Genomic DNA, 23,976 nt, shown 5'->3' on the forward strand with positions numbered 1-23,976 from the left:
GGCGCCACCTGGTGGTCATGTTCTGGTGTTACTGCCTGCACTGTTGACACCAGGCCGAACCCTGTCTCAGGCTGGGGAGAGGGCCCACTCCGCTGATTGCATACATGTGGGAGGGAGCGCCTGGGAGGAGGTGGAGTGGGGTTGTCTGCAGCACATGGCCCTTAACGCACAGCCCGCAGGTGGTTCGAGCACGTTAGCATGCTGGTCATCATGCTGAACTGCGTGACGCTCGGCATGTTCCGGCCCTGCGAGGATGTCGAGTGCCGCTCAGAGCGTTGCAGCATCTTGGAGGTAGGCGTCGAGAACTGTGAGGAGGACCAGGAGGGTACCACCTGTGTCCTGCTCCTTCATCGCGACCCCCTTCCCTCCAGGCCTTTGACGACTTCATCTTTGCCTTCTTTGCTGTGGAGATGGTTATCAAGATGGTGGCTTTGGGACTCTTTGGGCAGAAGTGCTACCTGGGTGACACCTGGAACAGGCTGGACTTCTTCATTGTCATGGCGGGGTATGCAGCCTCTGCTTGGGAGTCCTAGGGCTGACCTCGGGGCTGAGACCTGAGAGGGGCTAGGGGTTTGACAGGCGGCCTTGCTGGGTAAGATGTGCACGTCCCGACGACCCCTGTGGGGCAGTGGGTGATGGGCTCGGAGTCCTGGGCTCCTGGGCTCTTCTCCTTCCTGAGTACCCCTGCTCCCCCAGGATGATGGAGTATTCTCTGGACGGACACAACGTGAGCCTCTCTGCCATCCGCACGGTGCGTGTGCTGCGGCCCCTCCGCGCCATCAATCGGGTCCCTAGTAAGTGTCTCTCCTGTCTTGAGTAAGAGATCAGCCTGTATGTCCTGCTGGCCCCACTGCTTACCTAGACACCAGCAGACTTGGCCCTTCTAGGGTAGTGCCAGCTGGGATGTGATGGAGACTCCCGGTCCTTAGCGATGGGAGCCGCTCTGAGCCTTGGGCTCCTCATTTGCATAGCATCTGGGGGGAGACTGGGGGCTGAGGTTCCCAGCTACACCACTGTCCAGTGGTGTCTGAGGCAGGAGGAGCACATGTGAGAGACTGGGGGTGCTCTGCAGCCCACTACCCATCCCTCCCATACAAAGGAAAGGAGCTAAGCTCTGGGGCAAGGGAGGGGCACACTGCATGCTCCCATTACACGTGGAGGGAAAACACGCAGGAAGTCACGTGGCTGTGCTTGGGACATGGCCCTGTCCAGATGCCGGCTGTCTGCCTGCGTTTAGAGATAGTTTAGGTGTTTTCTTAGTAGCTAAATTCCGATGTTCAGTTTGAGGGTGGGAGGTGCAACACCCTTGGAGCTGTGTGGGGTGTGTCTATACGTGCTTGAACAGGTGTGGTTCCAGGTCTACACACCTGGGCATACACACCCCCTTTTCAGCTGCCTAATCTGAACTTTTTTACCTCAACACTGACCCTTCCACCTACCTGCCTGGCTATGACTCTGGGATCAGATACAACTCAAATGCTGTGTGACATTGGACACATTACCAAACCTCCCTGAGCCCCAGGTTCCCTTTATACCAGTGGAGTACAGAGTATATTTCCCAAGGACAGCAGAGTGTGAGGTGAAGAAGGGACACGTGGTTCTGAGGGCTCTGCCTAGCACCCTGTGTGCCCAGTGTAACTCAGCAGGGCCCACGACTCCTCTACCTGGACGACCTTTGTACCGGAGCAGAGATGAAACCCAGGTCCACTCCCATTCAAAATGCTCAGGTTAAGTGTCCAGGTAACTGTGGAATTCCTTCCTAGACAGGACTGCCTGTTTCTCACAGCAACCCCAGAACCTTCAGAGCTGTGCGATTACCTACTTTGGCTCGACTCTGACCCCTAGATCACATGATGACCCAGGGAGCTGTGATCATATGACCTAGTTGGTTGCTGCTCCGTGAGACACTGGGTTTCCAGTTGAAATGTTAACCCTGCATCAGCTTGGACCACCACCACCCCTAGGACCCAAGGGCCCCCATTCCATGGCCACCCCTCCCAGGATTCCTCAAAACTCTGTTTCCATCTCTGACCTAGTTTATGACCCTGTGCTCTGCCCACAGCCTAGGCTGGCCCTGTGCAGATTTTGAGCTGTGTTCTTTTGATGACTGAGAGGGACCAGGATGAGGCCACTGTTGACCCACTTCCTAGACTTGTTCAAGTTCATACACCACCCAGGAAAAGGGACTTCAGGATTGCTTTGAGATACGGCACCTGCCATGCCTTCCCTATAACAGGGCCCTGCGGGTCTGCTCTTGTGATGGACATAAGAAAGCCCCTTTCCCCAGCAGAGCCTCGGAGCCCAGTGTGCTGGGGTGCCCACAGGCGCTGCACTGGCATTCTCACTGGTCCACGAGAGGCCCTGGGGATGCCACGTAATGAGATGGAACAGGGACAGGTTCGCCCTGGCTGTCTGGGGCCGCAACCTGACTCCCTTCTGGGGGTCCATCAGGCCTTTCCTGACCCTGGCCTCAGCACACAGATAGCCTCAATAGGGATTTGTGAGCGGCGGGCAGGGCTTGAGGGGAAGCACCCCAGGGCCCTCTGCCGGGGTTCAGCTGTGTTGAGCACCAGCTCTGCCTCCCTCAGGCATGCGGATCCTGGTCACTCTGCTGCTGGACACACTGCCCATGCTTGGGAATGTCCTTCTGCTCTGCTTCTTCGTCTTCTTCATCTTCGGCATCGTCGGGGTCCAGCTCTGGGCTGGCCTGCTGCGGAACCGCTGCTTCCTGGACAGCGCCTTCGTCAGGTGTGGAGGCCCCGCCCGTGCTGTATGGCTCCACCCACCTAGGCAGCCGTGACCCCAAAATGTTATCTCTTGACTCATCCCTTCGGGCCTTCCCCTCTGCAGGCCTTCCCCTCTGTAAGCCCCATCCCCAAAGGGATCTTCTTTCCAAGACTGTTCTTCTGCCCCACCCTGGTATGAGGCCACACCACCAAGGTGTTCCGTCCTTGAATACCCGTAGAGTGAACCTGGGTCCTGATTTTTGGTGAGGTCCTAGGGCACTCAGCTTTCCTCAGGACAGGTCATAGTAGGTGCAAGTACTGTCCCCGGAGACAGGGTCAAGGCGGAGATGAAGACAGGCTTGTTAATTCAGGGGCAGCCTGGATAGAGACCACGTCCTCTTTTCTCTGTGAGTGGATGTGATGAGGGATTGATACCAGGTGTCTTTAGCCCCAGAGGCCTGCCTGAGGTAAGATGCTGCGCTCATCTGTCTGCCAGTTCCTGGCATAGTATCCCCAGTGGCTGCTGCCCTCTGTCCATGCTCCCTTGCATCTGCCTGATTCAAGCAAGCGCTTCCTCAGTGTAGGCACCCTTGTGCCAACGTGGCGTTTGCTTCGTGGGAATGGGGGTGTGTCCATCCCCTTCATCCCGGGCCCCATGCCATAGCATTAGAGGACAGGTAACCCAGGGCTGACGACCCACTAGCGCTTCCCTGGAAAGCGACAGTGGTTCTGGGAGGCTCTCTGCTCTTTGCTAGACCCTGCTTATGAACTGTCAGCCTCTTCCAGCACCAGTCAGATACCTGAGCACGGAGCCCCTAGGATGGATACCCCCAGGCCAAGGTCTCAGAGCTTCTGAGATGTCCATGGAGAGGAATATGGGGGCTGGGAGAGAGGAAGAGAGTAGGTCCCTGAGGAGATTCCGGGGAGCCTGCAGTTGTGGAGACACACTGCCTGGCCCATGTTGTCAGGCCCCACTCAGGAGAAGTCACTGTTGGGAAAGATGTAGGCACCCTGGAAAGGGAGTGAGGGTGGTTCCAGAGGCCTTGAGATGCTTCAAGCATAGCCCATCAGTCACTGCAGCAGCGATAATGCAGTGAGCTAGGTACCACATTGTGTACCTGGTACCTCTTCCCTCATCATCTCAAGTCTAGGGCCCAGTTGAGGGGTTGGGGAGGAATTGCTATCTTGATGGGCATGTGGGATTCAGGCTCAGCAGCTCTGAGTGAGACTGGATGAGTGGTTGGGGGAGTGGTATTCGGCCTAGGAACCCCTTAGCCCATGCCTTGACCTTCTGCAACCCAGGAACAACAACCTGACCTTCCTGCGTCCATACTACCAAACAGAGGAGGGTGAGGAGAACCCTTTCATCTGCTCCTCACGCCGCGACAATGGCATGCAGAAGTGCTCGCACATCCCCAGCCGCCGTGAGCTCCGTGTGCAGTGCACACTTGGCTGGGAGGCCTACGGGCAGCCACAGGCCGAGGATGGGGGTGCTGGCCGCAATGCCTGTATCAACTGGAACCAGTACTACAACGTGTGCCGCTCGGGGGAATTCAACCCTCACAATGGGGCCATCAACTTCGACAACATCGGCTATGCATGGATCGCCATCTTTCAGGTATACGCTGGGATAGCCTGGGGATCCCTGGGGGTGTGGGATGGTGACCCCTGAGAAAGGCACCCACACTGGGGTGTGACATGCACTGCTACCCTCGGGAGCTGGAGACCGTGGGCCCATGTCCAGCTGCCTGCCTCCTCAGGTCATCACCCTGGAGGGCTGGGTAGACATCATGTACTACGTCATGGATGCCCACTCGTTCTACAACTTCATCTACTTCATCCTCCTCATCATTGTGAGTGTGGGCGTGATCGGCTGGTGGGCATCCTGCATTTGATGGGGGGAAGAAGCCGTACCCTAGCCCTTCCCCCTTGTCACTCATTCTGGACCTCCTCGAGTCCCTGAGCTCAGCAGTACTGAGGCAGCTGCTGGGATGGGCTTTGGTAGGTGGGCAGGCAGGGACCTTCTCTGCCCATCCTGCAGTGGAAGGAAGTAGACAGGATGGAACCTGCAACCCTTAGGTCCAAGGTGATGCCCAGAAGCTACACAACAGTCAGTCCCAGCCCTCCACATTGTGTCTGGCCCTCTCGCACAGCCTCCCCATAACAAACATGATCTAGCACAGCCCTCTGTAGTGAACACGAATCTCTGGCAGTCTCTCACAGCACCCATGACCCCACACTTCTTTGGCCCATGACTCCCCATTAACATTCACACCACACATAGCGTGCCCCCTAAAGCATCCCATGTCTCAGATTTAGTCTCCTCTTGTCCCTCAGTGTCCTGCGGTTCTCAGGACATTGTTAGTTCATCAAACAGACGTTTCCAGATGCCTGGATGCACAGGAGCTGCCTTCAGGGACCCAGCAGGGAAGGGATGTCATACCGTTGTATTCTCAGACAGCCCATATGGCAGGACATAGAGGGGAGCCAGTAATGGCCTGTGCCAGGGGGAACGGGCCGTAGGGGCCGGCTGGGCAGTTCCCACAGGACAGTGTGGCCACAGAGGAGAGTATGTTGAGGACAGACCTGAGAGCAGGAAGTCCTGCATGCAGGACCCCAAAGGAAGTCCTGTCCCATTATCACACAGTTGTCGAATACCTGGAGTGTTCTTGCTTAGAGCATTGTGCCTAGGCCCCAGTTCCCAGAGCAGTCCTGGCTGGGCTTGATCCGGAGCTGCTGGTGGTCACACACCCCCTGCCACAGGTGGGCTCCTTCTTCATGATCAACCTGTGCCTGGTGGTGATCGCCACGCAGTTCTCAGAGACAAAGCAGAGGGAGAACCAGCTGATGCGCGAGCAGCGGGCCCGCTATCTGTCCAACGACAGCACCCTGGCCAGCTTCTCCGAGCCTGGCAGCTGCTACGAGGAGCTCCTCAAGTACGTGGGCCACATCTTCCGCAAGGTTAAGCGCCGTAGCCTGCGCCTTTATGCCCGCTGGCAGAGCCGCTGGCGCAAGAAGGTGGACCCCAGCAGCACCCTGCACGGCCAAGGCCCCGGGCGGCGGCCGCGGCGGCCCGGCAGACGCACGGCTTCTGTGCACCACCTGGTCTACCATCACCACCACCACCACCATCACCACTACCACTTCAGCCACGGTGGCCCACGCAGGCCCAGCCCCGAGCCAGGTGCTGGCGACACCAGGTTGGTCCGGGCCTGTGTGCCCCCCTCGCCACCATCCCCAGGCCATGGGCCGCCAGACTCTGAGTCTGTGCACAGTATCTACCATGCTGACTGCCATGTGGAGGGGCCACAGGAGAGAGCCCGGGTGGCACACTCCATCGCCACTGCTGCCAGTCTTAAGCTGGCCTCTGGTTTGGGCACCATGAACTATCCCACCATCCTGCCTTCAGGAACAGTCAACAGCAAAGGTGGCCCCAGCCAACGGCCCAAGGGCCTGCGGGGTGCTGGCACCGCAGGGGCTGCAGCACACAGTCCTCTGAGCCTGGGCAGCCCCAGCCCCTACGAGAAGATCCAGCATGTGGTTGGGGAACAAGGTGAGGACCCAGCCCCCAGTGCAAAGGAAAGTGGGGAGGGGGTACCCAGGCAAGGCAAGTCCTTGGTCCCAAGTGTTCTGGGTCCACATCTCATTGCTCCTGCCTGGTCCCAAGAGGACCCGTGAGGCCATTTTTGTGTCCTCGCCATAGACTTAGGGTCCACAGACTGCCCTTTTCTATATGAAGAAACTAAAATGGGGGTTGTGTAGGAGGGGAAATGGAGATCAGAATCTTGGGGTATCAGGGCCCTGGGTTCTGCTGCAATAACCTAACCACACCTGTGTCTTCCCATCACAGGACTAGGCCGAGCCTCTAGCCACCTGTCTGGCCTGAGTGTGCCTTGCCCCCTGCCCAGCCCCCAGGCGGGCACGCTGACCTGTGAGCTGAAGAGCTGCCCGTATTGTGCCAGCGCCCTGGAGGACCCCGAGTTTGAGTTCAGTGGCTCGGAGAGCGGAGACTCGGATGCCCACGGAGTCTATGAGTTTACCCAGGATGTCCGACATGGAGATTGCCGGGATCCTGTGCAGCAGCCCAGTGAAGTGGACACACCAGGTCGTGGCAGTGAGAGGCGGCGGCCCCCGCGGCGGACAACCTCAGAGCCAGGAGGACTAGGCCGCCTCTGGGCTTCCTTCAGTGGCAAGCTGCGTCGCATTGTAGACAGCAAGTACTTCAACAGGGGCATTATGGCGGCCATCCTTGTCAACACTCTGAGCATGGGCGTTGAGTATCATGAGCAGGTGGGCCCCCTCCCCGGGGGCAAAGCAGGGCTGGGGCTGCAGGATGATAAGTGCCAGTTTTAGAAGCAGAAAGCAGGGCCTCTTGTCTTTAAATTAGAGTTCCTAGCCTTTTCCGAGGGTTTCTGAGCTAGGGAGCTCCCTGACCTGGGACTTTTATTCAGTCAGCAATTACAGGTCCTCTGACTGGGCTTCTGATGAGTGGTGAGCATGCCATTTTGACTCTAGTTCAGCAGCTCCCGGCTGTGGGAGGAATAGGTGGGTTGAGATCAGGGACTACCCCCCGAGAGTGAGGGGACCCAGAAGCTCTGCAAGGGCCTCCACCCAGTTGCCTCATCCCAAGGAGCAAGCTCTCACCAAGACTCCCTGGAGAGGGGCTCCCAAAACTTCCTCAGCTTCCAGCTTCCCAGGCCATGTCTTCGGGACCTAAGAGACTAGAAGGGATCAGCAGCAGCATGGGCTGGTCCTTTGAGGAGGATCAGAGGGTACCTGGGACTCCTCCATGCCTAGATGCTGCAAGCCCTCTTCCTTCCTCAGCCTCAGGGACAACCACACTAGGGAAAACAAGGCAAAGGCGTAGCAAGACAGGCACTCCTGGGGGCAGGAAGCTCCGGGAGCTCAACCCACTTGTAGTGAATGGAGTGATTTCCTGGGGCTTTTGCCTCTGGGCTTTCTCAGTTCCTTTTTCTTGTCTTGGAGTGAGTAGAGGAAAACTACCTACTGTGGCCTTAGGCAGGCCTGGACAAGTGGTGTTAGGGTGAGGCTAACTCAGCTCCATCTTGAAGAACCCTGTGCATACACGCGTATGTGCAAACACTGCACGTATCAGGCTCACTTATGCACATGTACACAAGTGTGCATGAATGCATACTACACATGCATGATTCTGTGTGCATTAAAATTACTCATATGCATGTACATTGTGCCTGCTCAAGGCTCACCTATGTGCATAGAGGCTAGTGCACATGCATTTGCACTGTACACACAAGATTCACCTATGAACATGGACATCGGTTCAGCTGTGGTGGGGGCAGGTGCATACCTCACACAAGTGTGAGGATTTGGGCAAGTTTCCACATATCAGGTGTCCAGTTCAATACATTCATGTTTGTGCTCAGGTTGTGCTAGAGTACACACACACACACAAACCTATCCAGCATGCAGAGGTACGTGCATATGCACACATGCAGGTCAGTGGTTCAGGGATAGGCAGACATGTGTGCACATGCTCTTACACAGGCAGGAGTGTCAGCACACTCATGGGAAGAGGCCTGCCGGGCCTTCTGCAAAGGAAGAGGTGGGTAAGACTGTAGATACCAACGCTGCTGCTTGGTGGCTCCATAGCCATCCTGGGCCCCAGCACAGTGTCTCAGAACTATCCGGTGTTTGCAGGGCCTGCAGAGGAAGGGGTGTCTTGGGAGACTTGGCAGCACTGTGTCTAGCTGTCCTTATTGGAGGGTCAGGGTGGGGAGCCTGATAAACTGGCTGTGTATCTAGAGGAGACATTCTCAGATCTTAGTTTCCTTTCCTGAGTAGAAGGTAGCTCTTCCTAAGAGGCTGGGTCGCTGTTGGTCCCTTGCATTCTTGATGCAGTGAATTTGCTTTGACTTCTGGGTTCTGTGCCCCCAAAAGGGCAGGAACCATGATGGGTCCTGACCACTTCTCCTGACCCACAGCCTGACGAGCTGACCAATGCACTGGAGATAAGCAACATCGTGTTTACCAGCATGTTCGCCCTGGAGATGCTGCTGAAGTTGCTGGCCTGTGGACCGCTGGGCTACATCCGGAACCCCTACAACATCTTTGATGGCATCGTTGTGGTCATCAGGTAGGACCTCTCCCCACCCAGGGCAGAGGGCCAGGGAGCCTCAGTCAGTGGGCACTGCAGGGAACACAGCCTGCCAGGGCTGGAAGGCTGATGATGGAATTCACAGTGGGCAGGGGGACGGACATGAGGACCCCGGTCACTCACATGATAGATCGTCAGGTCTAATCCCCACCTTGGAGACTTGTCCATGCTGTACAGTTGGGCAGCCATGTCTGTAGTGGGGGCCCGCTTATGGGCAGGTGAATACTGGTCCTGGGGTGGGAAGCGGCATTTGCAAAAGCAAAATAAGCCTAGAATGATGGAACGCTTGAGACTGGGCCCATATCCCTTCAGAGGAGGGTCGTGTACCTGGAAGGGATGAGTTGAACATACAGGTGAGCCAGGCGTGAAAGGCCAGGGTAGAAGACCCTGTCAGCAGGTGCCCTGACAGCTGGGAGCCAGAGCTTCCCTGAGGCTCAGGAGCCACAGCAGCTGAGGCTACTCTAGTTCCCAGGGTACCATGATGCAGCTGGACCTGCCCCCAGCTATGGGGTTAAACAGAGGCTATGGTCACTCCCAGACTGGCCATCCTGACCCTCATACTATGATCCCGACCCATAGTGTCTGGGAGATCGTGGGGCAGGCGGATGGTGGTTTGTCCGTACTCCGCACATTCCGGCTGCTGCGGGTGCTGAAGCTGGTGCGTTTCCTGCCGGCCCTGCGGCGGCAGCTGGTGGTGCTCATGAGGACCATGGACAACGTGGCCACCTTCTGCATGTTACTCATGCTCTTCATCTTCATCTTCAGGTGGGTGGGGCCCAAGCTCCTCCCTCAGGCAGCACTGACATGAGTTAGGACACTAGGCATGGTGGAGGGTGGGGCTCTGCTCTGTGGGGTCCCCAGTTGGAAGAGCTAAATTGGGCCCTGGGAATGGTGTCAGCAGACTTCTAGTGGGGTTTGCTTGGTGCCTTCTGTGTGCCAGTCTTGCCACTTGGGGAGGGAGTGGGAGAGTGAGCATCCCATGAGCTACTGAGACCGGATATCCTTGCCACTGTCCAAAGGCATTATGGTGGCCTTTTGCCCACGCCTTTAATGGTTAAAGCCTTCTCAGCTGTAGAAAAATTGTCGAGCCCCAGGGTTGGCCCTTACTGCGAAAGTAGAGTGTGGTGCGTCTGGTAGCTAACTCAGGCAGAGGGGGTACTGGGCCCCTCCCGCTCAGTGCCCATCCCCCTCAGCATCCTGGGAATGCACCTCTTTGGCTGTAAGTTCAGCCTGAAGACAGACTCTGGAGACACCGTCCCTGACAGGAAGAACTTCGACTCCCTGCTGTGGGCCATCGTCACTGTGTTCCAGGTACCGCCAGCCCCAGGTGTCCCTAGGACAGCCAAGGGACTGTGGAGAGCCCTGGCTCTGTCCCCAGGGAGGTGCAAGGGTCTCCTTGTGGGACCAGTGCCGCTTTCAGCCCTGCAAACGTGTCCCTCCAGATCCTGACACAGGAAGACTGGAACGTGGTCCTCTACAACGGCATGGCGTCTACCTCCTCCTGGGCTGCCCTTTACTTTGTGGCCCTGATGACCTTCGGGAACTACGTGCTCTTCAACCTGCTGGTAGCCATCCTGGTGGAAGGCTTCCAGGCAGAGGTAAGGGGTTGATAGGATACAGTCTGGGCATGGAGGCAGTCTTGCCTCGGCAGACCCTCCCCGTGTTCGCCCTGCAACCTCTAGGCCCATACATCCACCTTGTGCTCCCGAGCGTATGACTTGGGCTGGGTGCAGAGGACCCTGCTGTGGGAACTCCACACTTACCTTGTGTTGCATGGCTTCAGGGTGACGCCACCAGATCTGACACGGACGAGGACAAGACGTCTACCCACTTAGAGGAAGATTTTGATAAGCTCAGAGATCTTCAAAGCACAGGTATGTGCTTAGATGGTGTAAACCAGTGATCTCAACCTGTGGGTCGTGACCCTTTGGGGGGGGGGTCACATACCAGGTATCCTGCAATCATATATTTACATTAAAATTTATAAGAGTAGCAAAATTACAGTTATGAAATAGCAACGAAAATAATTTTATGGTTGGGGGTCACCTCACCACAACATGAGGAACTGTATTAAAGGGTGATCACATCGTTAGGAATGTTGAGAATTACTGGTATAGACTGAGGCTGAGTTCTGGCAGGTAGGTTCCTACTGCTGGGACCTCCAGAGGCTGAGACAGCCCCTTCATTCCCCCCTAGAGATGAAGATGTACTCACTGGCTGTGACCCCTAACGGGCACCTAGAGGGCCGGGGCAGCCTGCCGCCGCCTCTGATCATGCACACAGCGGCTACGCCTATGCCTACTCCCAAGAGCTCCCCACATCTGGATGTGGCCCATGTTCTCCTGGACTCACAGCACGGCAGCAGTGGCTCTGTGGACCCCCAACTGGGGGACCAGAAGTCTCTGGTAGGGACCAACCCCAGCCCCTGAGATAAGGGAGGGTCCCCGTGACACCCCAGCCCTGTCTGAGACTGAGAGTCGGGGCCATTCTGTTCCTGGAAGCCAGGGGTGGTTATTCCCAGGAGACGAGCCTGGGGACATGAGAGAGGAGTGAATGTGTGCTTTGATCGCTCCTGGTTACAGCTGTGTAGAATTACAGAGGAAGGTGAAAGCTGGCCAAGCACAGGGCACACCAGAGAAACAAGGGAACTGACGAAGACATTTAAAAGTAACCTGGGAAACTGACAGGCCAGGCTGAGGGTCCATGGGTCGTGGAGGACATTGGCAGCTCACTTCTGTTCACACCCCGAGTGCCTGGTGATGGGTTCCCGTGGCTTCTGAGACCCTGAGAAGGGTCAGGCGGGGGTGTACAGAGGCAGCGGCTAGACCACGTGGAGGAGCTTAGGAGCAGATCTGAGGGCAGTAATCAGGGGAGAGGAGAAACATGAGACAGTTGTGTCGGGTGGAGAAATCAAAGAGTTTCCGGGCTGAGTCACTTAGCAAGCCTGTCACACGTCGGTTGCCAAGGGGCCCTGAGAGTCAGAGACAGGCCAGAGGAGAGTAAGGCTCAGCTCCTGTGAGACCCTGGAGGTGAGGATGAGTCTGGAGACTTCTGGAGTGGTGTGGAAAGCTAGAGGGGACCTGGGCTGTGGGCTTCTGCAAGTCCAGGGCCTGGTCAGAGTCACGCTTTGCCAGCCCTGGCTGATCCCAGGCTTCTGTGCTAACCATGTCCAGCTGAGTCAGGTATTACCTGAAAACAGAACATTGGTAGTGCCCTGGCAGAGTGCTTGCTAGGTGGGATAGCCATGCATGGCCAGGCGTACCACAAGCATTTCATAGATGCCCGTGATGGCAGTTGACAGTAGTATCTTGGGAAAGTTCCTCCTATCCCAGAAACGGGGGTACGTGGTGAATCTCAGGCCTGGGCCAGTCTGCTCACTCCCTGCCACCCCCCAGGCCAGCCTCCGCAGCTCCCCTTGTGCCCCCTGGGGCCCCAACAGCGCTGGGAGCAGCCGGCGCTCCAGCTGGAACAGCCTGGGCCGTGCACCCAGCCTCAAACGCCGCAGCCAGTGTGGGGAGCGTGAGTCGCTGCTCTCTGGCGAGGGAAAGGGCAGTACCGATGACGAGGCTGAGGACGGCAGACCCGGCACAGGAAGCCACCCAGGAGCCTCGCCTGGGCCCCGCGCCACCCCGCTGCGGCGTGCCGAGTCGTTGGACCACCGCAGCACGCTGGACCTGTGCCCCCCACGGCCTGCCGCCCTCCTACCCACCAAGTTCCATGACTGCAACGGGCAGATGGTGGCCCTGCCCAGCGAGTTCTTCCTGCGCATCGACAGCCACAAGGAGGATGCAGCTGAGTTTGATGATGACATAGAGGATGTGAGTGGGTGAAGTAAGGTGGGGCATGGACTATACACTCAGAGCCATTTTTATTCCCATCCTTCTCTGGGAGTGACTAAAGGCAGAATGCTCTCTAGGCCCATAGTTACCTCAGCTCCTGTCTCAGTGTGGTCCTCAGTGGAAGGGAAGGGAGCAGGGCAGGCGTCAGTTGGTCTGACCCAGGGTAGGAGCTACCTGCCATTGGAGGACAGGCCCCTCGGGGTCAGGGACTGCCTGGGGTTGAAGAAGAGAAGTGGTCACTACAAAAAGCAGCTCGTGTTGGCCGAGGATAGTTCTTCAAGAGCCAGTCAGCTCTTCCATTCCCCTGGCCCTCCCAGCAGGGCCACCCTCCCATTGCCCAAGTGGGGAGGGTGAGGCGGAGGGGGCAGGGAGTGGCAAGAAAGGCTGTCCTCGGGTGGGAGGGTCAGGGTGGCCGTGTGCTAGGAAGCAAGAGGAGACCTCTGTGACACAGAACCCGTCTCCGTCCCCAGGGCTGTTGCTTCCGCCTACACAAAGTGCTGGAACCCTATGCGCCTCAGTGGTGCCGCAGCCGGGAGTCCTGGGCCCTGTACCTCTTCCCTCCGCAGAACAGGTGAGCTGGCTTAAACCCAGCAGCCACCGAGGCTGCATCCTACCGGGAAGCTAGAGTGAGCCCAGACTAACCCACCCATGGCCAAGCGCGTCACCTCACGCAGCGTGACTAGACACCGAGTCTGTTTGGGGTCTTCTGACCTCGGCTGCCTCCTCAGGCTGCGGGTCTCCTGCCAGAAAGTCATCGCACACAAGATGTTTGACCACGTGGTCCTCGTCTTCATCTTCCTCAACTGCATCACCATTGCCTTGGAGAGGCCAGACATTGACCCAGGCAGCACCGTGAGTCCCCGAACGCAGCTGGCCCTCTGGGTGGGACAGGGTCAGGAGGACTTGGACCTCCCACTGGTCTCTCCCCGCAGGAGAGGGCCTTCCTCAGCGTCTCCAACTACATCTTCACAGCCATCTTCGTGGTAGAGATGATGGTGAAGGTACCGGTGTTCACCTCCCCCTCGGGTCCCCATCCCACACTACCCTGTCCTGGGGACCCTCTGCCAAGCCTGTACATGACTGTCCCTCCCCAAGGTGGTAGCCCTGGGACTGCTGTGGGGTGAGCACGCCTACCTGCAGAGCAGCTGGAATGTGCTGGATGGGCTCCTTGTCCTGGTGTCCCTGGTTGACATCATCGTGGCCATGGCCTCAGCGGGCGGTGCCAAGATCCTCGGCGTCCTGCGTGTGCTGCGCCTGCTTCGGACCCTGCGGCCTCTGAGGTGGGGGTGTAGGGGGCGGGGGGCCACCCATATACATCCAGAGAGGACCCAGAAGCCCAACCCCACCTTGGCCCAACTGTATGGCTCTCCAGCCACACATTCACATCCCCTTAGGGCCTTTGCGTGTGCCATTGCTTCTGCCCGCTGGTTGCCCTCTTAGACGCACCCAACGGCGTGTCCCCTCTGCCTGGGTGCAGGGTCATCAGCCGAGCTCCGGGCCTCAAGCTGGTTGTAGAGACTCTGATATCATCGCTCAGGCCCATTGGGAACATCGTCCTCATCTGCTGCGCCTTCTTCATTATCTTTGGCATCCTCGGGGTGCAGGTGTGTGGCCCTGGCTTGTCCAGGGTCTGCCCCACCCTGGGCCTCCCGCTCCCCACTGGCGGGATGGGTCCTGTCTTCCGTGGTGGGTGGTCAGCACGACTAGTTTGCAATCCAAGAGGCCTGAGGTAGGCAGGTCCATGGGCCAGGGATTGGGCCAGGCCCCCTGGAGTGACAGCTCTTTCCGGTCAGCTTTTCAAGGGCAAATTCTACTACTGCGAGGGCGCAGATACCAGGAATATCACTACCAAGGCCGAGTGCCATGCCGCCCACTACCGCTGGGTGAGGCGGAAGTACAATTTTGACAACCTGGGTCAGGTAGGTGTGGGTGGTATGCAGTGTGGCTCTGGAGGTATCTAGGAGTGTGGGGGACATGGCTACAGTCCTACCCTGCCAGTGACCCTTACCCTGCTGCACAGGCGCTGATGTCCCTGTTTGTGCTGTCGTCCAAGGATGGCTGGGTGAACATCATGTACGATGGTCTTGATGCCGTGGGCATTGACCAGCAGGTGCGCAAGTCTGGGACGGCCCTCATGGGTAACCTTGAGCCAGTCCTGCATGTCTTTGAGATGTGGGGGCAGGTCATCTCAGAAACCTTCCCCAGAACTTCGGCCTGCCATGGTGCAGCCGCTCTGTCTGACCCTGCAGGCCAGTCCCGGGGAGGGCTTCGGGGCAGGAAGGTGGATGGATGGTCAGGGACCCCTTCTTGTGTGCCGCAGCCCGTGCAGAACCACAACCCCTGGATGCTGCTGTACTTCATCTCCTTCCTGCTCATCGTCAGCTTCTTTGTGCTCAACATGTTCGTGGGCGTGGTGGTGGAGAACTTCCACAAATGCCGGCAGCACCAGGAGGCCGAGGAGGCGCGGCGGCGTGAGGAGAAACGGCTGCGGCGCCTGGAGAGGAGGCGCAGGAGTAAGGCGGCCCCCAAGGTGGAGGGTCGGTACCTGAACGCAGCATGCTGCCTGCGTGGCGCCCAGCTCTGGGCCTGCAGGCCCCCAACCCCCGCCCAGATGGCTCTGCACGTGGCCACCTTGCATGGGGGCCAGGCCTTGGAAGAGGGGCCAGCTGGAGTGAGCAGCTGGGGTGCCTGTCATGACAGGATGCAGGATACCCCGTGAGGGCCCAGGAGGCAGAGGGGACACTCTCAGACCCCTCATGATGAATTGGAGAGACAGGACAGTGGGCCCTAGCTCGGGAGCAAGGAGGGCTTCCCACACAGCGTCCCCACCACAACCGCTCAGACATGTCCTTGTTTTTCCAGGCACTTTCCCCAACCCAGGTACCTGCCCTGCTCTGCATGCTCAGCCTGCTGCTACTGCTGCTGTTGCTGCTGCTGCAGTGGGAAAGATGGGTGTCCTAGGCCTCCAGGGGCCACCTCAGGGTGGGCACAAGTGCCAGGGTGCTGCCAGAGGGTGGGAGGAAGGCCAGTGGCTTGCCTGCCAGTGTTCGTGTTGATGCCCGTGCCCTTGCTTGGCCCTCCTCGTGGCTAGCATGTACACACGTCTCTTGTACCCAGGGGACAAGGTCCATCCTTGTACTCCAGGGCTCATGGCTGCTCCTTCTGGTGTCGCAGCTGGCTGTCGGCCCCCCTGGCTGCTTGCCCGGAAGCTGAGTTTGCTAATGACTGCATGTTGGGCTGAGAAGCATGTGGGTCCAGGGTGGGATGGTCGCCCATCAGACCCTGCTCTTCCAGGCCTTGGCCTTCAGCCCCTGTGTGTGGTTCTAGGCCGAGGTGGGTCCTGGGGTGCAGGGTGGTTCAAACCCTCACCCATGGGACCCGTTAACTACACTGGGCTCCCACAAGAGGACTGCTGCAAGCAGGCACAGCGTTTAGTGTAGATAAACCTGTGGGGATGCATGTGGGGAGGGGTGTACCCCAGGTAGCCTCCTGTCCTGACTTCAGCCTCGGGCTCTCTGGGGTACACATCCCAGGCCACAAGTGGTCGCTAGTGGCCCCTTGGAGGCTGGGAGGAGCTAAAGCCTGAAGGCCAGGGATGGCTTGTATGCCATCTCTGTCCAAGTGGAGGCTGCAGAGCCCAGACAGGGAGCCGATTCTGCCTTATCAGCAAGATGTCTAAACCCCAGTGTCAGCACGTGGTTGGCCAAGAGGACAGTCCCTCTGCTCCCCAAACTAAGCCACTGAAGAAGGGGGTCTGGGCAGGCACTCGGATAGGGAGGCTGGGACACTGTTGGGGATCCCAGTCCTGCTCCCTGGGTACCGTGGACTCAAAGGTACCTCTTGACCAGAGCAGGCCTTTCTAAAAAGGACCTTCCCTCCTCCAGCCTGGGCTGGTCCAGGGGCCACCCAGCCAGGTGACTGAGCCTGAGCCATGTCCGAGCACGCACTTAGTGTTCCAAAATGAAGACGGGGCCTTTGGATGCCAAGGTGGGGTGGGAGGGGCTTGCACAGGCAATCCCTTAGCGCCCAGGTTGCTCAGTGGTTCCCCTTTTCCACAGAGGCCCAGCGCCGGCCCTACTACGCAGACTATTCACATACACGCCGCTCCATCCATTCGCTGTGCACCAGCCATTACCTGGACCTCTTCATCACCTTCATCATCTGCCTCAATGTCATCACCATGTCCATGGAGCACTACAACCAGCCCAAGGTGGCCAGAGGCAGGGGGTTGGACTGGGAAGAGGCCCCTCCAACAGGGGTGGGAGGGATACGGAGCTTGTGTTTTCTCCAACACAAGACTAGGGGCTGAAACCCGCCAGGGCCCTGCCTTGCAACTGTGGGCACCAATGCAACAGGGGCTAGCCGGGGACCTCAAGCCTGAGGGCCATTGTCTTTGCTGAAGGGCTTCCTTCCCTCTGGGCACCCCTCAGGGAGTGCAGGTTCTCCACAGCAGAGTCTTTTGGTGGAAGTACACTTGGCCGGTGGAAAATGCCATCTATCTATCAGGGCAGAGGACAGCGAATAAGTAGCCTGGTTCCTCCCTTTCCTAAAGTCCTCAGCCTGCTCACAGGGTCGTTGGGTGATGACCTCAGGCATGCCACAGACATCATAGAGTTGGCACTCGGGGAGCAAGGAGATGGGGCAGCTAGGAGCCACAGGGCACCTCAGCCAGCTCTCCTCTGTCCCCAGTCTCTGGATGAGGCCCTCAAGTACTGCAACTACGTCTTTACCATTGTCTTCGTCTTCGAGGCTGCCCTGAAGCTGGTGGCCTTTGGGTTCCGGAGGTTCTTCAAGGACAGGTGTGTGGTCTCGGAGGCAGGGCAGGTCGGGGCCACAGGTGGCCTGGGACAGGCTGCAGGTGGTAGGGAGGAGGCTCTTTTCCCTTTGGGGTGAGCTTTGGCTGAGCTGCAGCTACTCCAGGCCATGGCCACACTAAGCTTCACCCATGGCTGGCCAGGTGGAACCAGCTGGACTTGGCCATAGTCCTCCTGTCCATCATGGGCATTGCGCTGGAGGAAATTGAGATGAACGCTGCCCTGCCCATCAACCCCACCATCATCCGCATCATGCGCGTGCTTCGCATCGCCCGTGGTAGGTGGCCCCTGTGCGCCCTGTCCGGGGTCTCTCTAGGCTGTCAGTAGGAGGCCCCAGACCCAGTAGGACGGGCTACAGATAGGCTCCATCTTTAGCTGACGCCTGGGACATCTGCAGCCAGAGAGAACCCTGGTCTGTAGATAGAAAGTGAAGGGGACTCGTGTCCAGGGACCCCTGGGCTGTCGGGTCAGCCTGGCCCTGTTGACGTTCGGCTCCTGCCCTAGTGCTGAAGCTCCTGAAGATGGCCACAGGCATGCGTGCCCTGCTGGACACTGTGGTTCAAGCTCTGCCGCAGGTAGGTTGGAGTCCAGCACCCCTTAAGGCCACCACAAGCCTTCAGGGCACTTCGGGGAGGGCATGGCACGTGTCCCCTTGCTTGCTTGCTCTGTCCTGAGGCCAGGGTCGTGCCCGAATGTTTGGCTTGGCTGGTCTGGAAGAGGTTGGGAGAGGGCATCCCCCCTTGGCCTCAGGCTTTGGGCGAGAGCATTAGTGACAAGGGCCTGCCCAGCTGGTGCACACGGGAGGTAAGGGGCCACAGTGAGGCCAGCAGGGTCCAGGGCGAGCTTGTCAATGGACAGAGGACTCTGGTGGTGGCGTTTGAGCCCATGCAGACCAGAATCCTGAATTCACACCTTCAGCCCTGTCCAATCCTTCCTGTCCCTGGATTGTAGGATATGTCTGCACTGTTCACCCCAATCTGTACCAAGCAGGAACACACTGCGAGACTTGTACACATGCTCCACAGCCTAGCCTGTGGCCTAGCCACCCCTGCACCTGTGCCCATCCTCCAGTTGACCGACCATCAACTCGGCATGTTCCCATCCACCTAGCTCCCCACTCACTCATTCAACCCACTGCCACCTCTGTCTAATATGTTCCCTTATACTCATGTACCCACTCTCCAGCCCTCTGTACTGCCTCTCTCCATCTTGCCTGACACACGCTGGCCTCAGCAGCATTTTGAGCTATGTCTGAGTCATTTTATACCATGTTTACTGTCCGCGGGGTCAGTGATGGAGGCCCGGGAAATGCCTTGAATAGGGGCTGGAGTAGATGCTGGAGTTAGGGTGTCGCAGGTGCTAGGGTTGGCAGAGTCTCATGGGTGGTTGTATAAGATCCCCTGCTGGCGCTCCTGTCTACCGAGCACCAACCCAGGGTTGGGACACTGAGGTGTCCTTTCCATGTGGGAGGTATGATCCCTGGAGTGGGACCCCTCTAGGCCTTGAGGGCTAGGCAGAGGGTAGAACAGCTCCCAGGAGGAACTGAGAGAACAAAGCAGGCACTGGGAGTCATGGAGGGAACAGAGGCTAGCTTGCAGAGGGATGCTGAGCCGGGACAGAGATCCTCTGAGGATGGAGATGCCCTAGGCCCAGGAAGGCCACAAGGCTTAAGTGGATCTGTAGCTGGGCCCTCGTCCCCGGGCGGGGAGTCTGGGGCAGGGCAGAGCAGGCCAGCACGGGGCTGACATTGTTTCACTTCTCTCTTGTGTAGGTAGGGAACCTTGGTCTTCTTTTCATGCTCCTGTTTTTTATCTATGCTGCCCTGGGAGTGGAGCTGTTTGGGAGGCTAGGTGAGTGTGGCCACTCTGTGCCTCTCCCACAAGGTGATGCTGGTCCCCAGAGAGGTGGCTCTTGTGTCTACCCCCCCACACCTCCCCATAGGGTTATAGAGAGTACAGGGTACTGGCCTAGACCAAGTAGTCCAGGAGCCTTCTGGTGTGTCCTCAGACTGCCTCTTCACCTCCACCCTGCCAGCCCACTGTTTAAAGCGGGTACACACCTGTGCACACATGCCCACGTAGAAGCACGCTACCAGATCTGTGATGCACGTGACCACACTCAAGCCAGCCAGGCAGGGCCACATTCTGGGGTGAATGTGTACACTGGAAGACGTGCACACACTAGTACATCCCCATGCCTCACCCTGAACATTGTACCCATTGACCCATTGCCAGCGATGGGTCTTCTGTAACAAGTCTGAGACCTTATTCCGTCTAGGCTAGGGCATGTTGGGAGCTGCTCTGCCCTTCCACTAGCTGTGGGGATCTTCTAGGGACAGAGGCCATGCAGGTTGTCACAGAATGTTGAGAGCTGAGTCCAGGCATGGCTCCCACTCAGTCATCACACACGTTCACATCAAATGTCTACAAATCATTTCTTCCCTGCCTCCAAGTCTCCCAAGATAGGTCTGGGGGCCGGGCTTGGCAGCCAGGCCATCTTGTGCCCCAGAGAACCCCGTGGCTTGGTACATACCAGCCACAAGCAGAGAGGCCACGGCTAAGGCTTGGGGGTGCTTAGGAGCTCAGCTAGTGCTGTCTGCAGAGGACAGGTCCGTGCAGAACAGAGGCCTGGGCCCCAGGCTCCAAACACACACGCCCCAGCCAGTCCCACATGGGACGTGGTCTGCTGACCTTGCCCCAGTCCCACCGAGGCAGGAGTGCTCTGAGTGGGCCGGCCGGGACTCTTCCTTGCAGAGTGCAGCGAGGACAACCCCTGTGAGGGCCTGAGCAGGCACGCTACCTTCACCAACTTCGGCATGGCCTTCCTCACGCTGTTCCGAGTGTCCACGGGGGACAACTGGAATGGGATCATGAAGGTAATGGCGGGGCTGCTCCTCCCGCCCCTCTTCCTGGCTCCGACGGGGGTGGGGTTGGGGGCCGGGGGTGACGGAGCCATGACCCACCCTGCTGCCCGCCCCAGGACACACTCCGGGAATGCGCCCGTGAGGACAAGCACTGCCTCAGCTACCTTCCCGCCCTCTCGCCCGTCTACTTCGTCACCTTCGTGCTGGTTGCCCAGTTCGTGCTGGTCAACGTGGTGGTGGCCGTGCTCATGAAGCACCTGGAGGAGAGTAACAAGGAGGCCCGCGAGGATGCCGAGATGGACGCCGAGATCGAGCTGGAGATGGCTCAGGGCTCCGCAGCCCAGCCCCCGCCGGAAGCGCAGGTGAGGCTTCCCGGGGGGCCAGGGTGGTCCCAGGGTTTCCGGGGGGCGCTGCTGGGCTGATATGCAGCTTTCCTCGCCACAGGAAAGCCCGGGTACCCAGCCGGACACCCCAAACCTCCTGGTCGTGCGCAAAGTGTCTGTGTCCAGGATGCTCTCGCTGCCCAATGACAGCTACATGTTCCGGCCCGTGGCGCCCGCCGCCGCTGCCCCACACCCTCACCCACTGCAGGAGGTGGAGATGGAGACCTACACCGGTAGTGCCCCTTCGGGTATGGACGCTGGCGGGGGCAGCAGGGCAGCGGGACTGGACTGGGCAGGGAGGTTGGGCAGGTGGGAAACTGGACAGCATGGCAGGGAGGGGCTGGAGGAAAGATGGGGGCCAAGTCCTCAGGCCACACGGTTCAGATGCATCCCTGCCCCAGGCCCGGTCACCTCTGCTCACTCGCCGCCCCTGGAGCCCCGAGCCTCCTTCCAGGTCCCGTCAGATGCATCCTCTCCAGCCAGGGTCAGCGATCCCCTTCATGCCCTTTCTCCCCGGGGTACACCCCGCTCTCTGAGCCTCTCACGGATACTCTGCAGACAGGTAAGGGAAACTCTCAGCCCACACTGTGGGGCTCCCCAGGGTTCCTTTTCCCCATTCCGAGTGGTTAGCAAGGCTGTGCGGCCCAAGAGGACGTGTGCTACATGTATGTATCCTTGGAGTTTTCCATCTCCGCTGAGTGAGTCCTCAGCCAGGTGGCTCAGCATCACCAGGCCGGCTGTGGCAGCAGAGCCCCTCATGGACTCAAGTCCCTTTCTTCGGCAGAAGCCTCAGGCCCGCACAGTGGCTAATGTGCCTGTACCACCCAGCCTGGTCCATAGCCTCTGCCTGCCCTTCCCCTCAGTTCCCGCTACCTGGCACAAGATCCCCTTACAATATGGAAGCTCTCGGGAACTTCCTGTTCTTGGGGTACAAGTTGGGCTTTGGGTATGTGGGGTTCAAGAGTAAGGAAGTGGCCTGGGCCCTGTAAAGTTCTCTGGGCCCTGGAAGACTGTCTTGGAGCTCAGGACCCCCCCCCCCCCAGGCCTCTTCTCCATGTGCCCACCGTATAGCAAATTCATCCTCTGAAGTCTCAAAGGTCCGTCCGTGGGTAAGGCTAAAGTCAGGACAGCTCCTGGTCCCACCTAACCCTGAGTCACCAGCCTGGAGGGTGAGAGCCACCCTGGGGTATTGCCAACCTTGACCTTTCCAGGGTCCCCGATGGTAAAGAACGTGCCTGACTGCTGGGTGCTAGACAGGGTCTTTAACTTGGTTCTCCGTGTCCTTTCAGGAGGCCATGCACACCGAGTCCCTGGAAGGGCAGGTTGATGACCCTGGAGAAGACAGCGTGCCAGACCACACAAAGCCAGCTGAAAATACCTCCACGAGGCAGGTGTCTCTGGGCTCCCTGCGGTCCCCTCCCTGCTCCCCACGACCTGCCAGTGTCCGTACTCGCAAGCACACTTTCGGGCAGCGCTGCATCTCTAACCGCCCTCCCGCCCTGGGAGGGGAGGGGGCTGAAGCAGCGGACCCGGCAGATGAGGAGGTCCGCCACATCACCAGCTCAGCCCACCCCTGGCCGGCTACAGAGCCCCCCAGCCCAGAGGCCTCCCCAGTAGCCTCCCCTGCTGCCAAAGGGGCAGTGGGCAGTGGGCGGGACCCACACAGGTTCTGCAGTGTAGATGCTCAGAGCTTCCTGGACAAACCAGGCCGGGCGGATGCACAACGGTGGCCCTCTGCGGAACTGGATAGTGGAGACAGCCACCTAGAGTCCGGGGAGGGGAGGGGCCGGGCCTCAGAGCTCGAGCCGGCTCTCGGAGCACGGAGGAAGAAGAAGATGAGCCCCCCCTGCATCTCCATTGACCCTCCCGCTGAGGACGAGGGCTCCTCCCGGCCCCCTGCGGCTGAAGGTGGCAATACTACCCTGAGGCGCCGAACCCCGTCCTGCGAGGCTGCCCTCCACAGGGACTGCCCAGAGTCCACAGAGGGCCCAGGCACTGGAGGGGACCCTGTAGCCAAGGGTGAGCGCTGGGGCCAGGCTTCCTGCCGAGCAGAGCACCTGACTGTCCCCAACTTTGCCTTCGAGCCTCTGGACATGGTGGGACCTGGTGGAGACTCTTTCTTGGACAGTGACCAAAGTGTGACCCCAGAACCCAGAGTTTCCTCTTCGGGGGCTATAGTGCCTCTTGTACACCATGAAACTGAACCTTCTGTGCCCTCTGGTGACCCCCCAGAGAAGGGGCAAGGACTGTACCTCACTGTGCCCCAGACCCCCTTGAAGAAACCAGGGTCTCCCCCAGTCACCCCTGCCCCAGATAACAGTGGAGATGAGCCTGTGTAGATTGGGCTGCGTATACACAGGGATTTGGCATTCAGGTTGGTGGCTCCCTGCAGGGCGGTAACCCCAGTCAGGGCCATGAGTGGACCCTGGCTCAGGCCCTACTGAGGCAAAGGGACCCGGAGATGTCATCCCGGGAGAGGCAGCAGACATTCAGTCTCTGCACCATGACACAGGAGCAGCCTCGGGCCCCACGAGCCTCCCTCGTGGTGATTCAGGTTTGGGTTTTTCTGAGTTTTTAACCACCACCATCTGAAGTCGTACCAGGACCGGGTCAGTTAGTCTCAAGAGGAGAGGCTATGTCCTGGGAAGGACCGGAAACTCCTCATGGGCAGGAGGGCACCACAGATCCATCCATATGACACAGACTTCCGTAGGGAGCACACGCTTGAGCCCCTTGTGCCCTGGTGGGCAGACACTTGGTCCTGTAGCCACCACACCCCATATCACCTTCGTTCACAGTCCTGTTCCTGTCCACCACTCGGCCTTCTTCCTCTCACACTACCCTATTCCATCCTCTCAGAAGGTCTAGAAACTTTTCGGTGACCCTGGGAAGGGCCACATCACCAAGGAGTACTGGCCCGTGCAATAAGACATCACAGTCCCAACTGAGCGGGGCTTCCCATTCCATCCCAGGCCTCTGGCCCCGACATTCATCTGCCATCCGTTTGCTTTGTCATCTGTTTTACACATTCAGGTTCAACGTCGCAATAATCTGATGCAGAAAACTTGGCTTCCTAAGTCAAAGATAAGGGGAGGGAAGGGGCAAAGCAAAGCTGAATAAACACTAACTTATTTAAGAAATGCACTTGGAGCCGGGCGGTGGCGGCGCACACCTTTAATCCCAGCACTCGGGAGGCAGAGCCAGGCAGATCTCTG

The 23,976-nt window shown here is 58.6% G+C and overlaps 1 protein-coding gene across 4 annotated transcripts; it reads left to right on the forward strand.

The window, feature by feature from the left end:
• The first annotated feature begins 185 nt into the window (after positions 1 to 185).
• On the forward strand, positions 186 to 23,902 carry Cacna1h (calcium voltage-gated channel subunit alpha1 H). Of its 4 annotated transcripts, none has more exons than XM_059270285.1 (34): positions 186 to 291; positions 372 to 505; positions 697 to 794; positions 2,589 to 2,748; positions 4,029 to 4,344; positions 4,487 to 4,579; positions 5,490 to 6,279; positions 6,577 to 7,016; positions 8,690 to 8,841; positions 9,442 to 9,627; positions 10,056 to 10,173; positions 10,305 to 10,460; positions 10,646 to 10,736; positions 11,059 to 11,267; positions 12,258 to 12,680; positions 13,172 to 13,272; positions 13,430 to 13,553; positions 13,634 to 13,702; positions 13,797 to 13,981; positions 14,179 to 14,305; positions 14,495 to 14,620; positions 14,722 to 14,811; positions 15,022 to 15,214; positions 15,564 to 15,581; positions 16,760 to 16,911; positions 17,391 to 17,500; positions 17,659 to 17,792; positions 18,020 to 18,090; positions 19,287 to 19,365; positions 20,269 to 20,390; positions 20,495 to 20,740; positions 20,823 to 21,009; positions 21,163 to 21,323; positions 22,051 to 23,902. In XM_059270285.1, the coding sequence occupies exons 1-34, from the start codon at positions 199 to 201 to the stop codon at positions 23,098 to 23,100; spliced, it is 6,804 nt and encodes a 2,267-aa protein (XP_059126268.1). In that variant the 5' UTR covers positions 186 to 198; the 3' UTR covers positions 23,101 to 23,902. The 4 variants fall into 4 exon arrangements, with proteins under 4 accessions (XP_059126268.1, XP_059126271.1, XP_059126269.1 ...); XM_059270288.1 differs by having other exon boundaries at positions 21,241 to 21,323; XM_059270286.1 differs by having other exon boundaries at positions 20,823 to 20,994.
• The last annotated feature ends 74 nt before the right edge of the window (positions 23,903 to 23,976 follow it).

Source organism: Peromyscus eremicus, chromosome 8a, assembly GCF_949786415.1.
Source record: "Peromyscus eremicus chromosome 8a, PerEre_H2_v1, whole genome shotgun sequence".
Lineage (NCBI taxonomy): Eukaryota > Metazoa > Chordata > Mammalia > Rodentia > Cricetidae > Peromyscus > Peromyscus eremicus.

What these genes read in the sequence shown, in the direction of transcription:
- Cacna1h (XM_059270285.1), top strand. Translation starts at nt 199, where the DNA reads ATGCTGGTCATCATGCTGAACTGCGTGACGCTCGGCATGTTCCGGCCC. An exon ending in TGGGGGACCAGAAGTCTCTG is followed by an intron (nt 11,268 to 12,257) that starts GTAGGGACCAAC and finishes GCCACCCCCCAG; the next exon opens with GCCAGCCTCCGCAGCTCCCC. An exon ending in CACCGGTAGTGCCCCTTCGG is followed by an intron (nt 21,010 to 21,162) that starts GTATGGACGCTG and finishes TCCCTGCCCCAG; the next exon opens with GCCCGGTCACCTCTGCTCAC.